Genomic DNA, 20,596 nt, shown 5'->3' on the forward strand with positions numbered 1-20,596 from the left:
CTTTTCACCATTTTCTTTAACTTTTCATCTAACCCAACCAGATGATTTTCTTCTGCTGATCTTCCCACATCACCCCAGCTGCTCCAAAGGAAAAAAACAAACAAAAAAAAAGGAAAAAATTGAAAAATCTGAAATGACTTTCCTTGCACTCTGGTCAAAGGCTGGCCGGAAAAGGATTTCCTAATAAGGATTTTTAGTGATCCCCTACTGCTAGAAATCACTTTCTGCCCAAGAGAAGAATGACGTTTCTATATTATATTGACCACTAACTTGGAATTCAAGGTGTCTTCATCAAACCCTTTTTCACGTAGGCTGTTTTCTTTCCCCTCTGCTTCTGGATATTGCAGAAAAAACCTAATGGATTACTGAAACATAAGAAGAAATAATTAACCCGTTTTAGTGTTAGAGGAGCATTGAAGGTGCTCATTAGATAAAAAATACACCCCTATCGCATCAAGGTCATGAACTTCTGATACCATGAACCGAACTGGTGTACATACAACATAGGATAAATTCAATGAGATCTTATCCGATAACTGAAAGGATTATGCTTACCTCTTATCACTTGGTTTAAATTGTTTAGGATTTTGTATCTAAATTTAGCTCAAAATCATGCAAGGTAAACAAGGTTGATAGCATGGGATTAAACTCTAATGGTGAATTTATTTGAGAAGATATTATAGTGGGTAGAGGTCAAAGGCCCCAATAATGGGTGTGCAATCAAAGATTCGATAAATCGATAAACTTTTTTTAGAGTTTGAACAAAAAAGATATAATTTCCGGTGATGGGTAATAAGGATCATGTACTTCTTTCATCGATCACTAAGTCATGTCAATTTTGAGTTTAGAGTGTGTCGAAAGTGTAGAAAAAAATTGGTATAAAAAAACTTTTCACTTGAATCTTCTTGATTCCTCCTGTCTTTAAGAAAAATGATATAAGAACAAATCCACGATTGTTCCAATGAGAAATTATAGTAAAAAGAAAACAAAAACCACAAAAGTGGTTCTTGATCACTTACCTTTTTACTCTAATCTTATTGTTTTGTTATCGACAAAAAATAATTTATTTCTAGTGTTAACACAAACACCATAACTAATTTTTTCATTCTTTTCTATCGCGATACAAATGCAATGATCAGAGGGGAAATAATCAAAGAAAAAACGATTTTCTAAGCCATCGAAAGTAAAAACGAAAAATGAACCATTTAGAACTGTGCATAATTTTAAATAATGCACGTATAATTAAACTTTCTCAAACTATGCCGGCGCTGGTCTCTGGAGATACTCAGCACCCACTTCAGCTGAGCTGCTACTTGTCTTCATCTGTTTCTGTGAGGGTGGGGAAGGAAAAGAATGTGGAAGTGGAGTTTCACGGAATTGATTCTTCTGACGATCGTTTGTGGGTCTTTATTGATCGAAGCGCAGGTGCCAATTCCACCCACTTATGATGGGTTCGTGTATCGTTGAGGGAAGGAACGAGATTTCCCCTATTCGATTCTTATCTAGGCGTTCTATGATCCTCTCTGCCCCTACAGCAGAGACTCGTGGCCGCCGTTGAAGAAGGATATCAAACACTACGCCGGTTCTCATGGGGTTGCAGTCATCGTTCATCCCATTGCCTTACATACGTTCACATCAGGATTGCTTCTTTTGAATGCTATGTGTTAGATTAGGAATCGGTTCAGCTTCGGTTGCTCTGTCTTTTTCTCTCTTTTATCATTAGACAATTGTTTTATTTTCTGTTTAACAGATTTAATTCTGGTTTATTTCAAGATACGTTCATGTCATTCCTTCGAAGATCATCAACAACTTATCATCTGCTCGACTTGTTCTTCAAGCATCAGGTGAGTTCCATATTTCTACAGTATGCAGATAACGATCTTTGCTGATAAGACTGTCAAATACTTTTCTTCAGCTTCTTCCCTTTTTTTCTCTTCTGTCTTAATCTAAACTTATATTCTTTTCTGACCAGTTGCAGGAATTTCACATTTGTTTAATGCTTAACACTCTTGTTCCATTTTAGAAATTCACTTGATACTAACCTCCGTGAGCATCGATAACCAGGAGAGATTCTATAACAAACCAACGAGCCATCTATCGAGAGATTCCATGGATTCCCCCATTCATGACCCGAGCACTCATGAAATGCTTGCTCAAGAAATGTGATTGGGACACCCACCTTCTTTGTAAATGGATTTCAACTCCCTGATGATGGCTCAGATTTTGATTATAAAAAATGGAGAAGCATCTTGGATTCCCTTTTGTCTTGCAATGGAGATCAGTGAATGGATATCCCAAGGTCAGTTGCAGAGCAAGTTGGGGATGGCAAAGAAATATTGTCTTCTGTGTGATTGCTCAAATGAAAACAAAGCATTTTGCAGGTTAATTGAGTAGGAATTCCATTTGCTGCTTTAAGGCTGTGTTTGGAACACAGAAAGTGAAGAGAAAAAGAAAAAAGAAAATGCTTTGTAACATCAATATGGGTTAAGACAAAGCAAAGCATGTTTGAGTGAGATTTCCATGTGGAACATGAACCCGGCTGGAGTCTTCTCCGTTCATTCACACTGGCCCGACCAGGTTTCAACTTTCAACTCTCAAAGCAGTAAGAGCGTGGAAATTTTTTAGCAAAGTCAAAAGCAGATTAGTAAAACCTGATCCGTCTTCTTCTCCCACCCAACCACCTGCTACTTTCTTCCAATTCCTTCACTCTTCACCGTTAACACCATTCCCCAGATCCGTCTTCTCTTCTTCGGACATCGGTTCTCTCTTATTATCACCTCTCCGCTCTCTGGTTCTTTTACTCCAATTTTCTTTCCAGTTTCGCTTTTTCTATCAAGTTTCATGTGGGGATCGAAGACATGCACCGCTACGCAATGCAGAGCCACCTCGTCGACGCCAGTTCGGACATGAGAAAGCTCGGTTTCGATTCTCAACGGCTGCAGCTGGTTTGCCCAAAGCCTCGTCGTCTAGTTACAGCCCCGCCGGAGTTTCTCAACCCCATCCGGTGCAAACACACGTATAACCTGCTTCTCTCTCACTCTCTCTCTGTTTCTGATCTCTTATTAACGGAAGATTTGTCGTTGTTACTGTGACTGAATCAACCGATGTCTTCTTCTCTGTGATCGTAGCTACTCGAACAATGAACCCAGTAGTGAAATTTTGGGAATGCTCTCGACATGCAAGGTTAGATATCTTCATACCTTGCAGTTCTGTTATAGGTTTTAATTCATCTTCTCAGCCGTGCATGAACTGTTGAGCTTAATTATGGTTCAATGATGCAGTATCCTCCATTTCCAGATTTTGCAGCAACAATTTACCCAACAAAACTCTATTAGATGTAAGCCTGGTATTAGTGCAGAGTCTTATATAATTAATAAAACCCGTGACTTGATAATAGGCTTTCTAACTGGACTTGGTCTTCTTGGAACGTTCTTATCCCATCTCTATCAATTAGATTTCATTTCTTAATTCCTAATTGAAGTTGCAAATAGTTGTTAGTGTTTGAAGCTTTCAAACCCCAGAGTTTGCTTTGGTTTGAGAGGTTGGACTCGATCAAAACAACGATCATACCCATCTTACCATGTCTCATCTGAGTTGAACGAATCAATCCGTTTTTGTTCATTAATCTATTCACTTCCAGTTGGATCGACAGTCGCTTTCTGGGCAATCGATGCTCTGTTTCTCCATCTGCAATTGCTCCATTTTTTCTAATTGGAGAAGAATAAGATTAGATTAAAACCAAGACTTGTTTGGTTCCGTGCAGAGTGACGAGGGATCAAGGGAGTTGACGAGCACGGGATGCTCGCCGTCCTGCTACTGTGGATCACCGCCGAGCAGGTCAGACAACCCGCTGGTGCATGACGTGCAGTTCGTCCACCAGATTGGACTGTCGTCGCTGCCGCTTTCGAAATTATCCAGCAGGCTCGAAGGCTTCTCGTCTTGACACCTCAAAGGCGCTGGAGATGTGTAGAGGCTTCTCGCCACGAGATTGTACAATTTTGGTTGTTTCGGGATCGTTCGTTGTACAGATGAGTTTCGTTATCTTTATGTAAATAGCTTGATTGACGGAGGAAACCAGTCGCTTTTGGATTTCTTTTTCGTGATTGGGATGGTTGGGTTGCTGTGTCAATGGAGGATTGGGTTCTCATTTGGCCGCCGGTGAAGATACGTAAACCATAATTTTGAGGTGGAAACCAACCGAGCTCAGTTTTGCTTAGCTCAAAATCATGGTTTAACTCGGTTTAATTATTCAATTTTCAACATATTAATCATAAATTAACATTTTTTTTAAAATTCATAATTTTAAGGTTAACATAAATGAATCCCAAAAGAAAATTTCTAAAAAATTTCTATTTAAGAGTGAATATTAAGTATAAATATTTCTTCCTTTTAAGGAACCCCTTCTCATCTCCATCTTTCAAGTATTCCAAACACAAGGGAGGAGTGACAAAGATATCTTAGCTTAAATCATTGATTTGTGAAGTGGTCAATTTTTAGAACTTCATCTATGAATTTATCTGGTTGAGGGGCCTTTTCTGTATAATTTGATAATCTTAGTAGTCAAGTTTAGGAATTCATTCATCAATTTGCCGCGTAGAAGTGAAAAGAGTAGACCAAAACGGTATACCAGGGTTGATTCCTCTGTCAATGTCTTGGTGCTCTCTTCCGTTGAGCAAGACTTGGAACTAATGAGCCGTTTCCGACCAGTAGAGAGAGAGAGAGAACGTATAAACTTTGAAAAACCGATAGAGAGACAGGTGGTGCGGGACCCATGAGAACGTTCTCTGTTACGTCGGTGTGAAGAGGAAGTGAGGAAGGAGAGACGTCAACGACGATGACTCCATCGTCGAACAGACGGGCTCTCTCTTCCTTCTCCTCTCCTTGGTTTTAACCCCTGGAAAGTCCTCACCCGGACTTCATTTTGTTGACTAGGAGGGGTTCTGGGCCTTGTTTTATACTCCCGGATGCATTTTAGTTCTGAGTTAGTGGGGATTCTGAGGTTTGTCTAGCCATGGCTTCTCGATCTGTGATTTTCTTGTTGCTGCTACTGGCTTTGGGTACACTCGGTGTGTTGGATTTTCAGAAATGCTATGCGAAAACTTTCTCTTTCGACATCCATCACCGCTTCTCCGATCCCGTCAATGGCGGAGTCGTGCCCCAGGATTGGCCGAAGATGGGCACCGTTGATTACTATGCGGCCTTGGCGCACCGTGACAGGACTTTTCGAGGCCGTGGGTTGGCGGACGATCCCGATCGTACGTTTACCTTCTCCGACGGGAATGAAACGGTTAAATTAGCCTCGTTGGGATTGTATGTTTCGTTCCTCTGCTTTGGGTTTAGGGTTTTGAGAATTGGGACTGCTCTATTTCGACCTTATGTGTCTACTCCCTGTTCTTTAATCTTACCTGTTCTTTGTTTCTTTTGAAAACTCAGTTTGCATTACACGGTCGTCTCGTTGGGGACACCGAATGTGACCTTCCTGGTGGCGCTTGATACTGGCAGTGATGTGTTTTGGGTACCCTGCGACTGTATCAGCTGTGCACCAACATCTTCTTCTCGTTACCAATATGTAAAGTTTCTGGTTCCTTTACATCTCGCTCCAACAATTTCCTCTTTTTCTAAAGTACGCGTTCTCTATTTGGGAAAAGCATCACTCCCTTATCAGTTTTATCGAGGGAGAGAGAAGAGCTTGACTTATGGTTGTTGATTTAAACTAGTACTTTTCATTTTCTCCTTTCATGCGAATAACTTCATTAGAGAAGTAACAACAGCCTGTGAAATTTGCCGGATTCGTCCTCGCGAACTTTGTGAGATGGTTGTTTGTTTCTAGGATAAATCAAACATTTCTGAAAGAAAGGCTTGATAAAGGCTGGTGGCTTTAATAAAATTCGATAAATGAGGTTTTTTCTTCATCTTTATCACTCTATGGTAGTCAATTTGATACTTTTTTCTTCTGGGGATAAGTCTTATTCCTTTCTTTATTCTCTTAGAGGCATATGTGATGGATACCTTCGCCATGCTTTTGGTAATGATTCTATCTGTAGCTTAGGGGTTATTCCTGTCATCAGTTTGCCACACTATTAGTGGCCATGACTTGGTTGATGGGTTCAGAAGGTATCTGTCAGCAACTCAATCACGTAACCATCTTGTGGATAATTCAAGAGATATTGCAAAAACCACCATTATCTTGTGGATAGACAATAGAGTTGCTGCTACACACTGCATGATTTTCTGTTTGTGTTTTACATTTCATAGTTTTAGGGTTACAGCAACTATGTTTTCTGATTTCAAATGTAAAGACTAAGCCATATGAATTAACTTTTTGTGAACAGAATCTGAAATTCAGCATTTACAGCCCCAATTCATCTACTACAAGTTCAAGAGTCTCCTGCAACAATAGTTTATGTGAGGAGAAAAGCAAATGTGTTGATTCACAGGGTTGTCCTTACAAAGTGGCATATGTTTCAGCAGATACATCATCTTCTGGGTTTTTAGTAGAGGATGTTATGTATCTGATGTCAGAAGATGGTAAACATGATATTGTTGCGGCACCGATCACGTTTGGGTGGGTTTGTTTTCATTATTTCCTGCTACATGTTATCTTTAATGACTTTGAGCTGCATACTAATTTGTTTTTTGTGCAGTTGTGGACAAGTTCAAACTGGGTCATTTCTGGATGCTGCAGCTCCAAATGGGCTGTTTGGCCTTGGCATGGAGAAGAAGTCTGTACCTAGTATTTTGTCAGCTGCAGGCCTCACACCAAATTCCTTTTCCATGTGCTTTGGACGTGATGGCATTGGAAGAATTACATTTGGAGACAAAGGTAGTCCAGATCAAAATGAGACTCCATTCAACCTTAAACAGTCACGGTGAGTGTTTGTTACTTTCACTTAGTTTGTTATATTATGACTTGAAATTGGACCGATCTTCTAACCTTGTCCAAGGATAGCATAGTTAGTAATATGACCTCTGTCCATAACTGAATTTTCCAGCCCAACATACAATGTTACAGTCGCTGGAGTCCGTGTGGGAGCAAGTCTTATTGATACAAGTTTCAGTGCTATAATTGACTCGGGTACCTCATTCACATACTTGGCAGATCCAGCCTACACCCTTCTGTCTGAGAGTGTAAGTCCTCTTCTTTACAAGAAAGAAAAATTTTCCTGGAACATCAGTGCTTATTCATATTAAGTAATAGGTTTAGAAGTGAAGGATTGTCTGTTTGTATACCTGGCCATATAACATGTTAATTGACAACCTGAGAACAAGAGGGCCATCTGATAACCAAAGGTCCTTTGCATAATATAGAGGCCAGTTAGTTAAATTCTTAGAAGAAAGTGAACAGTATGTTACTTCTGAAGATCCTAGTTAACTGTAGTTTTCTATACATGGGCCATCATCTACCATAGGCCATTTCAAGCTCACAGAACACCCTTGCTTATTCATAACTTGTGTCCTATTGAAACAATCTAGTATGACAGTCACAGGGTACAGTCAACTACTTGGAAGCTGCCATTTACCTTGATATTTCCATATATTGTCTAATGACTATTCACTGTATCATGTTTGCTGTTTTTCAGTTCCAGTCACAAGCGTTTGATACCCGCCGCGCATCTGATGAGAGGATACCTTTTGAATATTGTTACTTCATGAGGTGACTTACGTTGATAATTGATTCGGTATGTTTGTTGTTGCTATTTCCCTTCACTGAATTTTCTTTAACTCCTTTGCTTAATGTCCAGCTCCAATCAGAATGCGAGTCTGATTCCCCGTGTTAGTTTCACTATGAATGGTGGGGCTGAATATTCTGTGTACGACCCAATAATTGTTATTGCCATTCAGGTATATCCTCATCTAAATCAGAACTCTGATTAATCTGATATTATGGGCCATAAAAACAATTCATATTTATTTGTAATTTCGCAGAGTGAACTTCTATATTGCTTGGCCATTGTCAAGAGTCGCGACATTAGTATCATTGGACGTAAGTTCATTTCTCTTGTAGTTGCTTTGCATCCTACTCTGAATTCGATCATCGTCAATGCATAGTTTGTGTTGTTAATTGACACTATGCAGTGTCTTATGTTAGTAGGTGGCAAATTATGTTTTTCACTCGTTGAACATACTGACAGTGTTTGGCTTTATGGATGCAGAGAATTTCATGACAGGGAATCGAATTGTCTTTGATCGGGAAAAAATGGTTTTGGGATGGAAGCAGTCTGATTGTAAGTGCGCTTTCCCTTCTTTCAATCTTCCTCGATGGTTAAGAACTTCGTGATTTGCTAAAGTTAATTACTGTGCTGCAACCCAGGTTACTCATCTGAGAATTCAAGCAGTACCCTTCCAATAAACCCGCATAAAAACACTACAGCGCAACCTCCATCAGTTACAGTTGGCCCAGGTAAATACAGTCCAGAAGCCACAAAAGAAACGGGCAGTCGTGGAACTCAAGGCTCGGTGATCCCTCCTGTCAACCATTCACCTCCATTATCGATATCCTGTCTGAGGCAGGCTAAAATCTTCTTGATGCTCTGTATATGTTATTTAGCTATTCTTTAATCATTCTTTTTCCAGATGAAGTTGGTTTTGGTCGCCCACCAGCCATTGTGTTATACCACAGTTTCATATATTATACAATCTTTCCAATTCTGGGTTGTCTTACAGGTCACCTTCCGTGCATTCTCTGGCATTCCAGTACTTTTCCAGTACTTTTTTTTTTCTTTCTTCTAGGTAATACGATTTATGAAGTATCACTGAATGTAAGAACGACATGATAAGAAATTTTAATGCATCGGTTGAAAGGTGGATTATGAAATGTATGCGGGAAATGTTCTGTTCCTGCTCTACAATATCGTGCAGAGAGAACTCCATGATCGATTAAAAATGGAAGGATTAAGCTTTTTAGCTGTTTGTTTTGCTGCTCATAAATGGCAAACAGGATGCTGAATGCTCAATCTCACTGGCCCCATGCAGGATCGAACTACAGACCACTGAGCTATAGGGGCTTGTATCAAATGCTTAAATAATATTAACTAATCTCTTGTAATTCAGATTTTTTTGTATAATTGAGAAGTTCATCTCATCATCTTAAAGGAGCAACAAATAATTTTTTGGGGAAATATAAAAATTCTTCGATGTAAATGAACAAAAATATTTTTAAAGTTTAACAAAAAATTCAGCGAAGTCACTACTCTTTTGCGAATCCGATCTTCCGTACTGTGTAATCGGAGTTCTCATGCACGCCTTTCACCCCCTGCTCTCACCTGCAGTTTACGCAACCTTCCATGTAATCTTCGTGGATGAGCTGGTAGTTCTTTCGCGAACGTTCTTTTAGTCCACACATTTGCTTGAGGAGCTGTGCCTTTTCTGTCGCTGGTGCTTGCAGTTACGTTAATCTGCCTATCAAGCTGATACAGAGTCTGGGATACACGGCGACGGGGACTGCTAGATGTAATCTTTTAGCCTTTTTGGGTGAAGGTGGCATTTCAGCGGTTTGAAACATTGATTGTGTGTTGGGTTTTCTTTCTTTTCCCCGATACTGGATGCGACTGTTATCTTTTTGTTACGATGCTTGATTGTTTTTGATTCTTTTACAAGGGTTGTTGTTATTGTCCTCTTGTTGGAGTTTCTACAAGTCTGAAGTCATAGTCAGAGATGTTTGGTTTTTGAGATTTCAATCTTTCTGATTTAGTATGTCTCCCCTAAGGTGTAATCTGTAGGATGCAGATGCTTTAGGGATGCAACCAAGATGGTTCTCTGTTATCGTGTTCGCCCAGAGAGATTGAAGTACTTATGCAATCATGTCAAGAGATGGTACTTTTAGACGTCTGGAATTACTTCAAGTGGTTACATTTCCGCAGATTGGAGAACTGGGTTTCCAGAGAATCCTGGTGTACTTATTCACCAAAGGCCAAATGCAAACTATGTGACTATCAGATCTTTTGCAGCTCCTGGTAGTTCATAATTCTGCTGCAAAATTGTACCTCTGATTAGTTCAGAAGCTACATGACCTGAAGATAAACTGGAGAACTTGCTTGCAGGCTAAGCCAAAAAACCAGAAGCAAAGGACTCGCAAGGAACTCGACTTAATAACGCTATCACTGCTCCTAAAGTTAGGCTTGTCACTGATGAAGGTAAAACTTTTTTTCTCTGGTGGTAGATACTGGACTAAGTTTATTGTGAGTACTATTTGTGCCATGACAGAGTTAGCTTTCCTTTTGTCCCTCTATTTTCAGGACACTCTATCATCTCAAGGCGTGCAGCATTAGAGCGTGCAAAGTACCTCAAGCTGGATTTAGTTGAGGTTAGCTCTTTAGATTGTAGATTATAACTGTCTGTTGCTAGAAACTTATGGATGTTTCAGCCTTTTTAAAAGTGTAGTCATGGTAAATCTTCATTTTCTGATTCTGTGCAATGTTACTACTAATGTTATTTTTACCATAAAAACAAATTAGACCAATTTCACTGTGGGTCACCTTCTCAGGAACAAAAGGATCTTCAAATGAAAGCAGATACGGTCAAAAGATTTGGGCGGCCTGCTATCACGTCTATCAGTTCTGGTAGCTGCCATTGCCTTCTTTTTCTTTGTAATTCTCATTATCTGTTTCCAACTAGCTTGTGTTTCCTAGCTCAGAGGCCTCTAAATCTGTTTGCCTTACAGATAGAAGATGTTACTTATGTGGAGAGTGGCCCAAGGGTGGAAACGAAACAAGCTTTTTCGGTAGTCAGACATTTCAAGTATGGTGCCCCAAAGAAGAATCCTGGGAAAAAAACCCAGTGGTACTGTAGGTTCCACAAAAACTATGTTGAAGTCCACTGACACATCAATGGTTACAGTAAGTAAGATTTCTGTTAAAGATGGAGTGCGTTCCAATATGGAAGATGAGGATCTTTTAGACCCAGAAGTAGTCGAAGAGACACAAGAAGAGAATGAAAAGGAGGATGAATTCATGGTACATTCTTCCAATACCTCAACCAGCCTTGAAATGGAAAAGTCTGAAAGCTCGGTACAGTTATTCAGTGAACAGAAAACCTGGTCAGCTTCTGGTAGTGACACTTCCAGTGACATATTTGATTTCAATTGACAATAATAGAACTTTGCCCACAAATGAAGCAAACCTCTCACATTCAGAAGGGACAGATGTTACAAATGGATTCAACAGAAGCCTCCAGTTGCTTCGGAGGTAAATGTTAAGGAGGGGAACAGAGTTGCAAACTACAGAAGCATGACAAATGCACAGCAGCAGCATGTGGATTTCCAAAACCTAGCCTTTGAATCGGTTCTTCCTGACTCCAAACAGACAAAATCAGTTGAGACACTGACTAGGTCTGCTGAGAGAGTCAATGTAGTGGCTGAAAGAAAGTTGGGCACTGATTCCGGAAGCTCATCTTTCAGAAATTTGAAGTCACCCCCTATGGAGGAAGCTAAGGAGAGCATAGACCTGAAACAAGGGCAGCCATTGTCGAGCTATGGCATCTTTAGTAATGCAAAAACTACCAGAAGAGAGCTAAGAGCCTCTAGGGGGGCTAGTAATGGTAGACAACAGGACCCAGTAAACCTGACAAGTTCCAATTTGGGTGGACCTGGCCTTGATAAGAACTTGCCCAAACTAGATGCTGGCAATAAACAGCAGGAAGCTGATAAGATCAAACAAGGGGGTTGGGGTATATTTAGCATCCCCAGTCAACCTAGGAGTTCTGACTGTTCATCCAAGTCTCAAAGATGATTTTAAAACTTTTTTTTTTGCCTGCACTTTCTTTTTAACCTCTTTTGCAGCCACATTAGGGGAAGTGGAAATTTTGGCATTTATTGGAAATTAATTTACACTTGTGTCAGTGAATGTAGTACCTTATATTGTAATACAGGCTGTCTCATGTGTCAATTAAATAATATTTACTTATTTGTTTCACTTGGGCCAGAGTGGTCACCAGAAGTCCTTGCAGGAACATATCCCATCCTTAAAATGATGAAACCGATTGGTATCTCTAACAAATATTTCTCTTCCTTCGAATTTTGATATAAACTTGATTGAAGTGTGACAATCACCACATATCCGAAGGTTCTTAATAACCCGAAGAGGGTATCCAGGTGGTGTGTTCAGAAGCCCCAGTCCAACAGCCAACTTCTCACTGTGTCCACATAAAATGTGCTCCTCTTGTTCCTCGACATCTTGAAACACAAACTGAGTATCCTGAAAGTACCCAAATTTTTGCATTTCGACACTCAATCTGTTCAACCTCTCAAGGATTTGGATCATCTGGGGGTGTGATTTATCCCCTGCTAGGAGTGTGTGGACCTTGTTCTTCAACTCGATCCAGCTACAACCAGGGTTTTTCTTTAGACCAACATGTTTCATTCTCTCTCTCACTCTGTCTACTCCATCCCTCATACCATTAGAAGCAGCTCCTCTGCTGCAGTCTCACCCAAAGTCACATTTCCATGTATCCTACAGGTACTAAGCAGTGCTCCCCAAACACAGGTATCAGGTTCAGCTGGCATTTGAGTGATCATCTTATAGGCATCTTCATGTCTCCCCACATGACTGAGGAGGTTAACCATGCAAGCATAGTGCTCCATCCGAACCATTATATCATGCTCATGGAACATGCACTTTGGCTACAAGCAGATAACACACAAGTGAAACTAAAATGATCTGGTTTTTGCACACTTTCTTGCATCAGGCTAAACATATGTATAGCTTCCTTTGCCTTCCCATGCATGGAGAATCCACCAATTTCCAAGAGACCACATTCTTCAAAGGGATCATATCAAACATGACTGTTGCACCGCAAAATTTTCCACACTTGGCATACATATCAACCAGAGCACTACTTAAACATCTTCAATAATTCCCTGCCTCAGAGAGTAGCAATGGATGGCCTTTCCATATGTTAAAGCTGCAATATTGGCACAAGCAGGTAATAAGCAAGGAACTGTCACCGAGTTAGGCTTTATTCCCACACTTTGCATCTCTCTAAAGAGCTCCAGTGCTTCAATGTCTTTTCCATTTTGTGCACAACATGTGACCATAGAGGTCCATGAGACGACATTCAATTCTACCTGTGGCAACTTGAATTGCTTAAACAGCCTCAGTGCATCTTCCACAAGGCCATTCCGAGAAAGGCCAGCAACCAAAGCATTGCAAGAAGCCACATCCATTTCAACCATCTCATCAAACACTTGGAGCATATTTGTTGTGGATCTGCACTTCCCCATACATATCAACGAGTGCACTTACTATACATGCATCAGCTACAGACCCATTCTTAATAACACAACCATGAATCTGGAGTCCAGAGGCTAAATCCGATAAATCTCCAACAGATGGAAGGACGCTCGAAATTGTAGTCCCATCAGGTTTAAACCCTCGTGAATGCATCTCCTTTAAGATAGCAACAGCCTCAGCAGCGTAACCGCTATGGTTAAACCCTGCCATCAAACCATTCCAAGAGACCAAATCAGGTTCCTCCAGGTCCCTCATCTTTCTGAAAAGCTCCATTGCCTCACTAATATATCCCTATCTGGCATAACCTGCGACCATCGCACTCGAGCTAACAACGTTCCTTTCACCCATTCGATCAAACACCTTCCGGGCTTCTGCCATTTCACCACATTTTACATACATGTGTACAAGGGACGACAGGACGAAGGGGTCTGAACCATATCCACTCACGGCAACGAGATTATGGATTTCACCCATGTGCAAAGGCCTTGAGAGCACTAGGGAAAAACAAAATTGTCACAAGGTAGGTTAAGGGATACAATTTGTTCAAAACGACGGAGAGCTTCGTGGAAGAGAGTGGATTTTGAGAAAGCGGATATGAGTGCAGAGAACGAGAAAGAATCGGGGGTGTCAAGAGAGTTAAGCAGGGAGCCAGCGTCGGGGAAATGGAAGCGCAAAACTTATCCTGTTATTTAAAATATTCTATTAGTAATATTCATAATTTAATCTTATAAAACAGGGTTTAAATAAAATATATTTTTAAATTAGGATAAAAAATATAATTGGAATATATATCTAAATTTTTTATTATAAGAATTTATAATTTAAAAAAAGTTATTTATTTTATTTATATTTACAATAATTCCATAATTTTTATTTATAAAAACCGATAAAATAAGAAAATTAAATAAAATTTATTTTAATGATTTAAATTAGCCGCGAAGGTTTTGACATTTTCGGCTTTCGATTCGAGGACCAGATTTAGTGCATCTTTCATTCTCCTCTGCAAGGTGAGTACCCGTTTCGGTTAGGGTTTCTCCTCCTGATCCACGCAAGTCCCAGTACTTCTCTTCTTCGGCTGGCTGCAGTTTTTTCTAGCCACTGCTTTTTCTGGCGAGCGATTCCATGGACTTCGACGAGTATGAATACTTAGAGAAAGCGGTGGAGAATTCTCCGCGAGGGAAAGAGAAGGGGGTTGTGTCAGCGAATGGCAATGTCGACCACCACGACCGCAAGAGTTCAAAGCGCCGCAGCGGTGACACTGATCGAGAATCAGATCACCGGTCCAAAAGGTCGAAGTTGGAAGGTGAAAGTCGCGACAGGGACCGAGAGAGGAGCCCTTCCCGTCATAGGTTATCGCCGGACCACCGGTCGAGAGAGGATAGGCATCGGAGCAGCAGAGAGAGAAGAGACAGAGACAAGAACGGCGAAGATAGGAATGAAAAAGATAGGGATAGGAAGAGAGAACGAGACGGAGAGACGAGCAAGGACAGAGAAAGAGACAGGGACCGGGAAAGGGACAAGGATAGAGAACGAGAACGGGAGCAGTCTCGCCGGAGCAGGAGTCGTTCTGAGAGGTATTACGGTGAGCACGAGATGGATAGGGAAAAGAGCAGAGACAGAGAGTTGCGAGAAAGAGAAAGGGAAAGAGACCGAGAAAGCAGGTATTTTTGTGTGTTCTTTGGATGTTAGCGGACACCCTTTAGTCGGGGTCATCTGTCAATAAAATTTTAGCTGACACCCTATCTTCAAATATGAAGCTTTCGAAGTGATTTAAATTGTTATGCTTTTAGCTGGCAAGAGAACTTTTTTATATATTGCTAGGCGAATTGCGAATTTCAAGCTATCCTTTGGGCAATAGCTTCGTGGCTTTTCTACTTAGTATCTGATGGCGCGTGCATGCTCTTTTGTTTGGCTTCTCAAATTCTCTGGTGCTTATAGCTTTGCAGTTGGCTTATTTTAGTTGCATCTCTAGTATGTATAGACCTATAAGCGTTTTTCTTGATAATGGTTTTTTCACTTGCTTTTCCTGCTTAATCTTTCATCCCCCCTTCTTTCTGCTTTTGTGCTATTCGGACGAGTTTTTGCTGTCTATCTGGAACCGTTAGTGCTGAATTTTCTTTATTTACTTCTTGTTTTCAATCAAAATTTGAGAAATTTCTGAGTATTGAACGTTAGGTTCTGAACACTCGCAGATATGGTAGAGCAATCTTCAGATGGTCATTCTGGCAACTGAACTCAGGTCATGGGTCTTGAAAGCATTCGCTTTAGAATAACTGAAATCTGTTTTAGAAGCTTGCATCCCAAGGGTGGGATTGTGGAATTGGGGTCTTTGAAGAATGACTGATGTCATTATTGTAATTTTGGTTATCCTTCACCTCAGAACAAAGTGGTTTAATTGGTATTTATTCTGTTGCAGACACGGAGATGAAGGGAATCTTGGGCTATGCTTTACAGAAGAATTTCATCTTCTGATCCTTGTGAAGAAAATGCTTGTTTCAGTTGTCACCAAACAAAACTATTTGTTTTGCAGGATATAGTGCGATTGTTTTCGCTGACGATGTTAAATAATTAGGGTAGTAGAACTTTTGGGTGTTAATTTTGTTCCCTTGTAACCTTTTTCTGGTGTCAAATTTTCCACAGCCTCATAGGGTTCTTAGTGTGATGCTTGAGTCCACTCTTGTCATGGTCACTGATAAGCTAAATTTTTGTCCAAGTTATGATTACAGTAGAAGCCATAGAAGCCTATTTAGTGCTTAAATCATTCATAGGAAATTTCCACTTCAATAGACATTGACAGTAAATGTTATATTTTAAATATTTGAAGTTTTCAGGACATGATAATCTAACACTTCTCATAGCTACACATTCTTTACAAAATTCCATGTTAATAACAAAAGCCGGCATTTTACGTTTCTATCACTGACCTGGAGTCATGTATCTGAGTTTTTGTCCATCCTATGAAGAGGGGGAAAGCATTTTTTTCTTTTTCTTTTTTCTTTTTTCTTTTTTTTTCTTTTTTGCCTATTCTGGTTGAATCCTGCAGGAACATTACGATGTGCATCTCTTGTCTGTTCACGTGGAGCAAATGCTAGCTGCCATCACAGTTTTCATGATTGTGCCTATGCAACAAAGGATTTTTTTTTCCTTACTTAGTGTACACGGATCCTCTTGCTTTCCCCTTTTTCCTTGTTTTGCTGGCCTGAACATAAAATGCTTCTTTCATGCAGGAGATATAGAGAAAAAAAGGAAGAGGTCCCAGAGCCAGAGGCTGATCCTGAACGGGATCAAAGAACTGTATTTGCATATCAGGTAGTCATGTGTTATTATTTATGATTTTAAGTTCTTCTTAGTCCTGTGATATCATTTTGTTCATGCTACGATGTAATAATTGAATGGTTTCACTAATGACTCGTTCATCTAAAATTTTACCAGATTCCTTTGAAAGCGGATGAGAGAGATGTTTATGAATTCTTTTCAAAAGCAGGGAAGGTTAGTTTTCTGCTTCCATCTTGTCTTTAATTTTCCGCACATGTCACTTTGGTTCCTTGGATATTGAGAATTCCTATAAACTCAATTTTTTTTAAAAGCCTATAAATTGCTTTTGAGCTAGATCAGGCTCCGGACTATCATATTAGAAGTGACCATGTAAATGCCTCTGTGAAATTGTGTCGTTGTCGATTCTGTGATTTTCATGTCTGGGTCCTAAACTTGTTGGTCAAACCTCTGCCTGGATCAGGGTCCGTTTGCATTTAGGAAGAATTAGAATTAGAATTTAAATGTATAGGAATTGGTATTGAACATTGCATTCGGTGCTGATTCATGATGTAGGGATCAATAAAATAATAATTGTAATATTTTGTTGTACATTGTCTTTTATTTTTAGTCTGAGGAGAGTCATACAACCATCTAGACTTTTTCATAGAACCCTTTAGATGCGATTCCAAATGAAAGTAGCTGTTTAATTGTTTCATGTCATTTCTGTTGAGTTTAGTTCCTTATTGTTTTGTATGTTTTACGGATTTAGTGGTTCATTGAAAAGTGACAGACAATCATAAAGGCTGTCTTTCATGATGCACTAAATATAAATAATAAAGTATCTTTGTGCGGGGAATGTCTTTTTTTTGTAAGTCATATGATTTTCAGACATGTTGATGCGTGCTCTCTGTATCCACTTCATGGTAGCTTTTAAATTGCTTTTCTTCAGGTGCGGGACGTTCGCCTCATTATGGATCGAAACTCGAGGCGCTCAAAGGGAGTTGGGTATGCTACACTAGTGAACACAGATTTCTAAGATTTTTATGTTTTTTATTTTATTTGAAATTGAACCTGATATGTTACTTGACCACTGATAGGTTACCTATGTCTTCAATACTTGTATGCATTCTTCTGTATCTTGATAGAAGTGCAATCTAGTTAAGTTGGCGCTTATTATTCATCATTACATTTGCAGGTATATTGAGTTTTATGATGTGATGTCAGTTCCAATGGCTATAGCACTCTCCGGTCAGCCTCTTCTCGGTCAACCAGTAATGGTTAAACCATCAGAAGCTGAAAAGAATCTGGTCCAATCAACTGCGGCATCTGGTGCTGGTCTGTCTAGTGCCTACTCTGGAGGGGCTAGAAAGTTATATGTTGGCAATTTGCACTTTAACATGACAGAGGATCAACTTCGGCAGGTTAGAGTATATTCAACTGTTTTGTTTGCAGTTTATATCATCTCCTCCAATCTGATCTGTTTAATTCCATTAGGGATACTCAAAGTGTTGTTTCTGGTGCATAAGTCTTCCCTATCTCTCTCTTCGTCACTTTAGTTTTTACTTTTATATTATCTATCAATCTCATGTTTGATTGGTACTTGTAATAGGTATTTGAACCATTTGGGCTTGTGGAGCTGGTGCAGTTACCTCTTGACCCAGAGACTTGCCAGTGCAAGGGTTTTGGTTTTGTCCAAGTAAGTAAATATCTGAATCCGTGTAACTTTGGCCAATTTAATTTTGCCTAATAATGGATCTGGTGCCTTTCTTTTAGTTTACACGACTTGAAGATGCTAAAGCTGCCCAGAGCTTGAACGGTCAGCTTGAAATTGCTGGCAGGACAATAAAGGTATTTAGTAATTTTCTTTATTTTTCAATTTTGTTACTCATCTGTTTACGTTGCACATTTATTCTGATTTTTGTTGTGTTTGGATATGCGTTAGGTTTCTGCTGTTACTGATCAATCTGGGATGCAAGATGTTGGGGCAAATGCTAATGATTTTGATGATGATGATGGAGGCAGTTTGGTTAGTCATCATTTTTCTTTGTTTTATACTGTTTGTTGCCCATTAATTGCAATTATGCAGTTTGTTTGTTTCATACGATTTTTATGTTTTATTTTGTTGCAGGCTTTAAATGCGTGTTCTCGAGCTCTTCTCATGCAGAAGTTGGACCGCAGTGGCACTGCAAGGTTAGTATTGCATGGAGTCTGAATTATTTTATCCCTCCCTTTGACACGTGTAAGGTAGTGTGGAAAAATTGATCCAAACTAAGAATCCAATCTGTACCTGACTTCTGAAAAAAAAATGTATTGGGTAAGGGGTGTTTTTTTTTTTTTTTAAAAAGAAAAATTGCCAGTCAAAAAAGGAAAAAATAATGAAGATGAGACAACTGCTTCAGTACATAACTATTGTCTTACCAACTACACCATCACCATTAGTTGTATAATTGCCTACCGAAAAAAATTGTTATTTGTATGACTAACAGCAAAGCTAAAAAAAAACAACAAAACTATTGTGTTAAGATTAATTTTATCGTCTCCCATGACTATTAAAGTTTAAATCTCTAATAACAGCCTCTTTGTCTAGAGAAAAAAATCAAGTGAAATTTCATTTGATGACATTTAGTATTTTTTTCCACTCTGACTTTTGGTCTATTACTTTTTCACTCATTCAGTAACAGGTGGTGTTGGGGTCTGCCCAATTAGAGACAGGTTCAAGTTGAATCAACCTGTCTAACTTGAACTCATCCATTTACCACCCTTATGTATGATTTTTTGTTCTGACTGCTAAACCATCTGTATTATCTTGGGTATTGTAGCACAAGTGCTTCTGCTGTCACTTTACCAACAGGATCTGTACTCGGTGTTCCTCCTGTGGTCACACATCCTGTGTACCCGCTTGGACAGGCTCCTGTCCCTGCACTTACTGGTTTGCCAGGTTCAAGTATTCTTCCTATTCCTGGGGTGACACCCCAAGTGGACACTATTGGGGTTCCTAGTGAATGCCTACAATTGAAGAATATGTTTGATCCAAAGCTTGAGGTTAGTTGAATCTCGTTCTTCCATTTACAGGCACTTGCTTTCATGTTGAACTCAATCAAATGTGCTTGCTGCAGGTTGAACCAGATTTTGATTTGGATATTACAGAAGATGTCCAAGAAGAATGCGGAAAGTTTGGGGTGGTGAAACACATATTCGTGGACAAGTAACCTTCTAGTTTAATATTTCTTCTATTCTGAATACCATTTACACCATCTTATATCTGTTGGCTCTTCTCTGAAACTTTGTGTTGTTCTTTGTTCCAGGAATAGTGCTGGATTTGTCTATTTACGTTTCGAAAATGCTACATCTGCCGTGAAAGCACAAAGGGCCCTTCACGGAAGGTGGTTTGCGGGGAAAATGATCACAGCAACCTTCATGGTAAAATCCATCGACTTGTTCCCATTTCTCATCGTTGATTTCATTCAGACTCTCTAATCCAGTGTCGTTTCAATGTCCACAGTCAGCTCATGCTTATGATGCGAAGTTCCCGAACTGCAAATAGTGGTTGCAGAAATATGTATCTGTGTGGGCATGGAAATGCTTATTAGAATCTTGGTTGATTATATATTAGTTGTGGTATGGTAGTGATGAAATGCAGCACCTGAAACTGGAGGAAACGAATTAAAAGAGTAATTCCTGATTTTTTTAACTGAGATTTGCATCGTTTTATGGGTCTTTTAAGTAGTAATTATCAACCAACTAAAGAAGGAATTGATGAAAATAATTAAAGTAGAGAGTATTTTTATAAAAAAATTTATGTTAACATTGAAAATCTCGAATTTGGTGTGTTATGTTTAACATAAAATTAAATTGAATTGGGTTTTTGTAAGCCGAGTTCGAATGGTTTGTGAGCCGGTTTGGTTTGGTGTTACCGACACCTAATCGATAATTGTAGAAAAGATGTGAACCTACTTATATGACTCGTTCTAGTGTTTTTTATGCCTGTTTTATTCCAATAACCAGCAACTAAGAGCATAGTCCCAAAGACATGGATTTGATAGAAATGGGCAGAGAAGGATGGCCCTCCAATTTATCAAACATGGGGCATTTTTATAGTTTTGTAAATTCAAGGT

The 20,596-nt window shown here is 39.5% G+C and overlaps 2 protein-coding genes and 1 pseudogene across 2 annotated transcripts; 2 read left to right on the top strand and 1 right to left on the bottom strand.

The window, feature by feature from the left end:
* The first annotated feature begins 4,677 nt into the window (after positions 1–4,677).
* LOC137938813 (aspartyl protease family protein 1-like) lies at positions 4,678–8,815 on the top strand. Its single transcript, XM_068783858.1, has 10 exons — positions 4,678–5,310; positions 5,434–5,569; positions 6,333–6,565; positions 6,645–6,869; positions 6,993–7,128; positions 7,581–7,654; positions 7,743–7,842; positions 7,927–7,984; positions 8,154–8,225; positions 8,312–8,815. The coding sequence occupies exons 1-10, from the start codon at positions 5,012–5,014 to the stop codon at positions 8,557–8,559; spliced, it is 1,581 nt and encodes a 526-aa protein (XP_068639959.1). The 5' UTR covers positions 4,678–5,011; the 3' UTR covers positions 8,560–8,815.
* Positions 8,816–11,798: 2,983 nt separating this feature from the next.
* On the bottom strand, positions 11,799–13,779 carry LOC137939518 (pentatricopeptide repeat-containing protein At1g20230-like; annotated as a pseudogene).
* A 418-nt stretch (positions 13,780–14,197) lies between these two features.
* LOC137938611 (uncharacterized) lies at positions 14,198–20,178 on the top strand. The gene is made up of 13 exons (XM_068783571.1): positions 14,198–14,887; positions 16,454–16,535; positions 16,659–16,715; positions 17,431–17,486; positions 17,677–17,902; positions 18,091–18,177; positions 18,255–18,329; positions 18,424–18,507; positions 18,610–18,671; positions 19,301–19,523; positions 19,598–19,686; positions 19,787–19,901; positions 19,984–20,178. Exons 1-13 carry the CDS (start codon positions 14,349–14,351, stop codon positions 20,023–20,025), a joined length of 1,737 nt encoding a protein of 578 aa, XP_068639672.1. The 5' UTR covers positions 14,198–14,348; the 3' UTR covers positions 20,026–20,178.
* Positions 20,179–20,596: the final 418 nt, after the last annotated feature.

The sequence above is a fragment of the Aristolochia californica genome, unplaced genomic scaffold (genome assembly GCF_029961685.1).
Source record: "Aristolochia californica isolate CCGP_79_NKW_82.1479 unplaced genomic scaffold, dmAriCali1.0.hap1 SCAF_8, whole genome shotgun sequence".
Classification (NCBI taxonomy): Eukaryota; Viridiplantae; Streptophyta; class Magnoliopsida; order Piperales; family Aristolochiaceae; genus Aristolochia; species Aristolochia californica.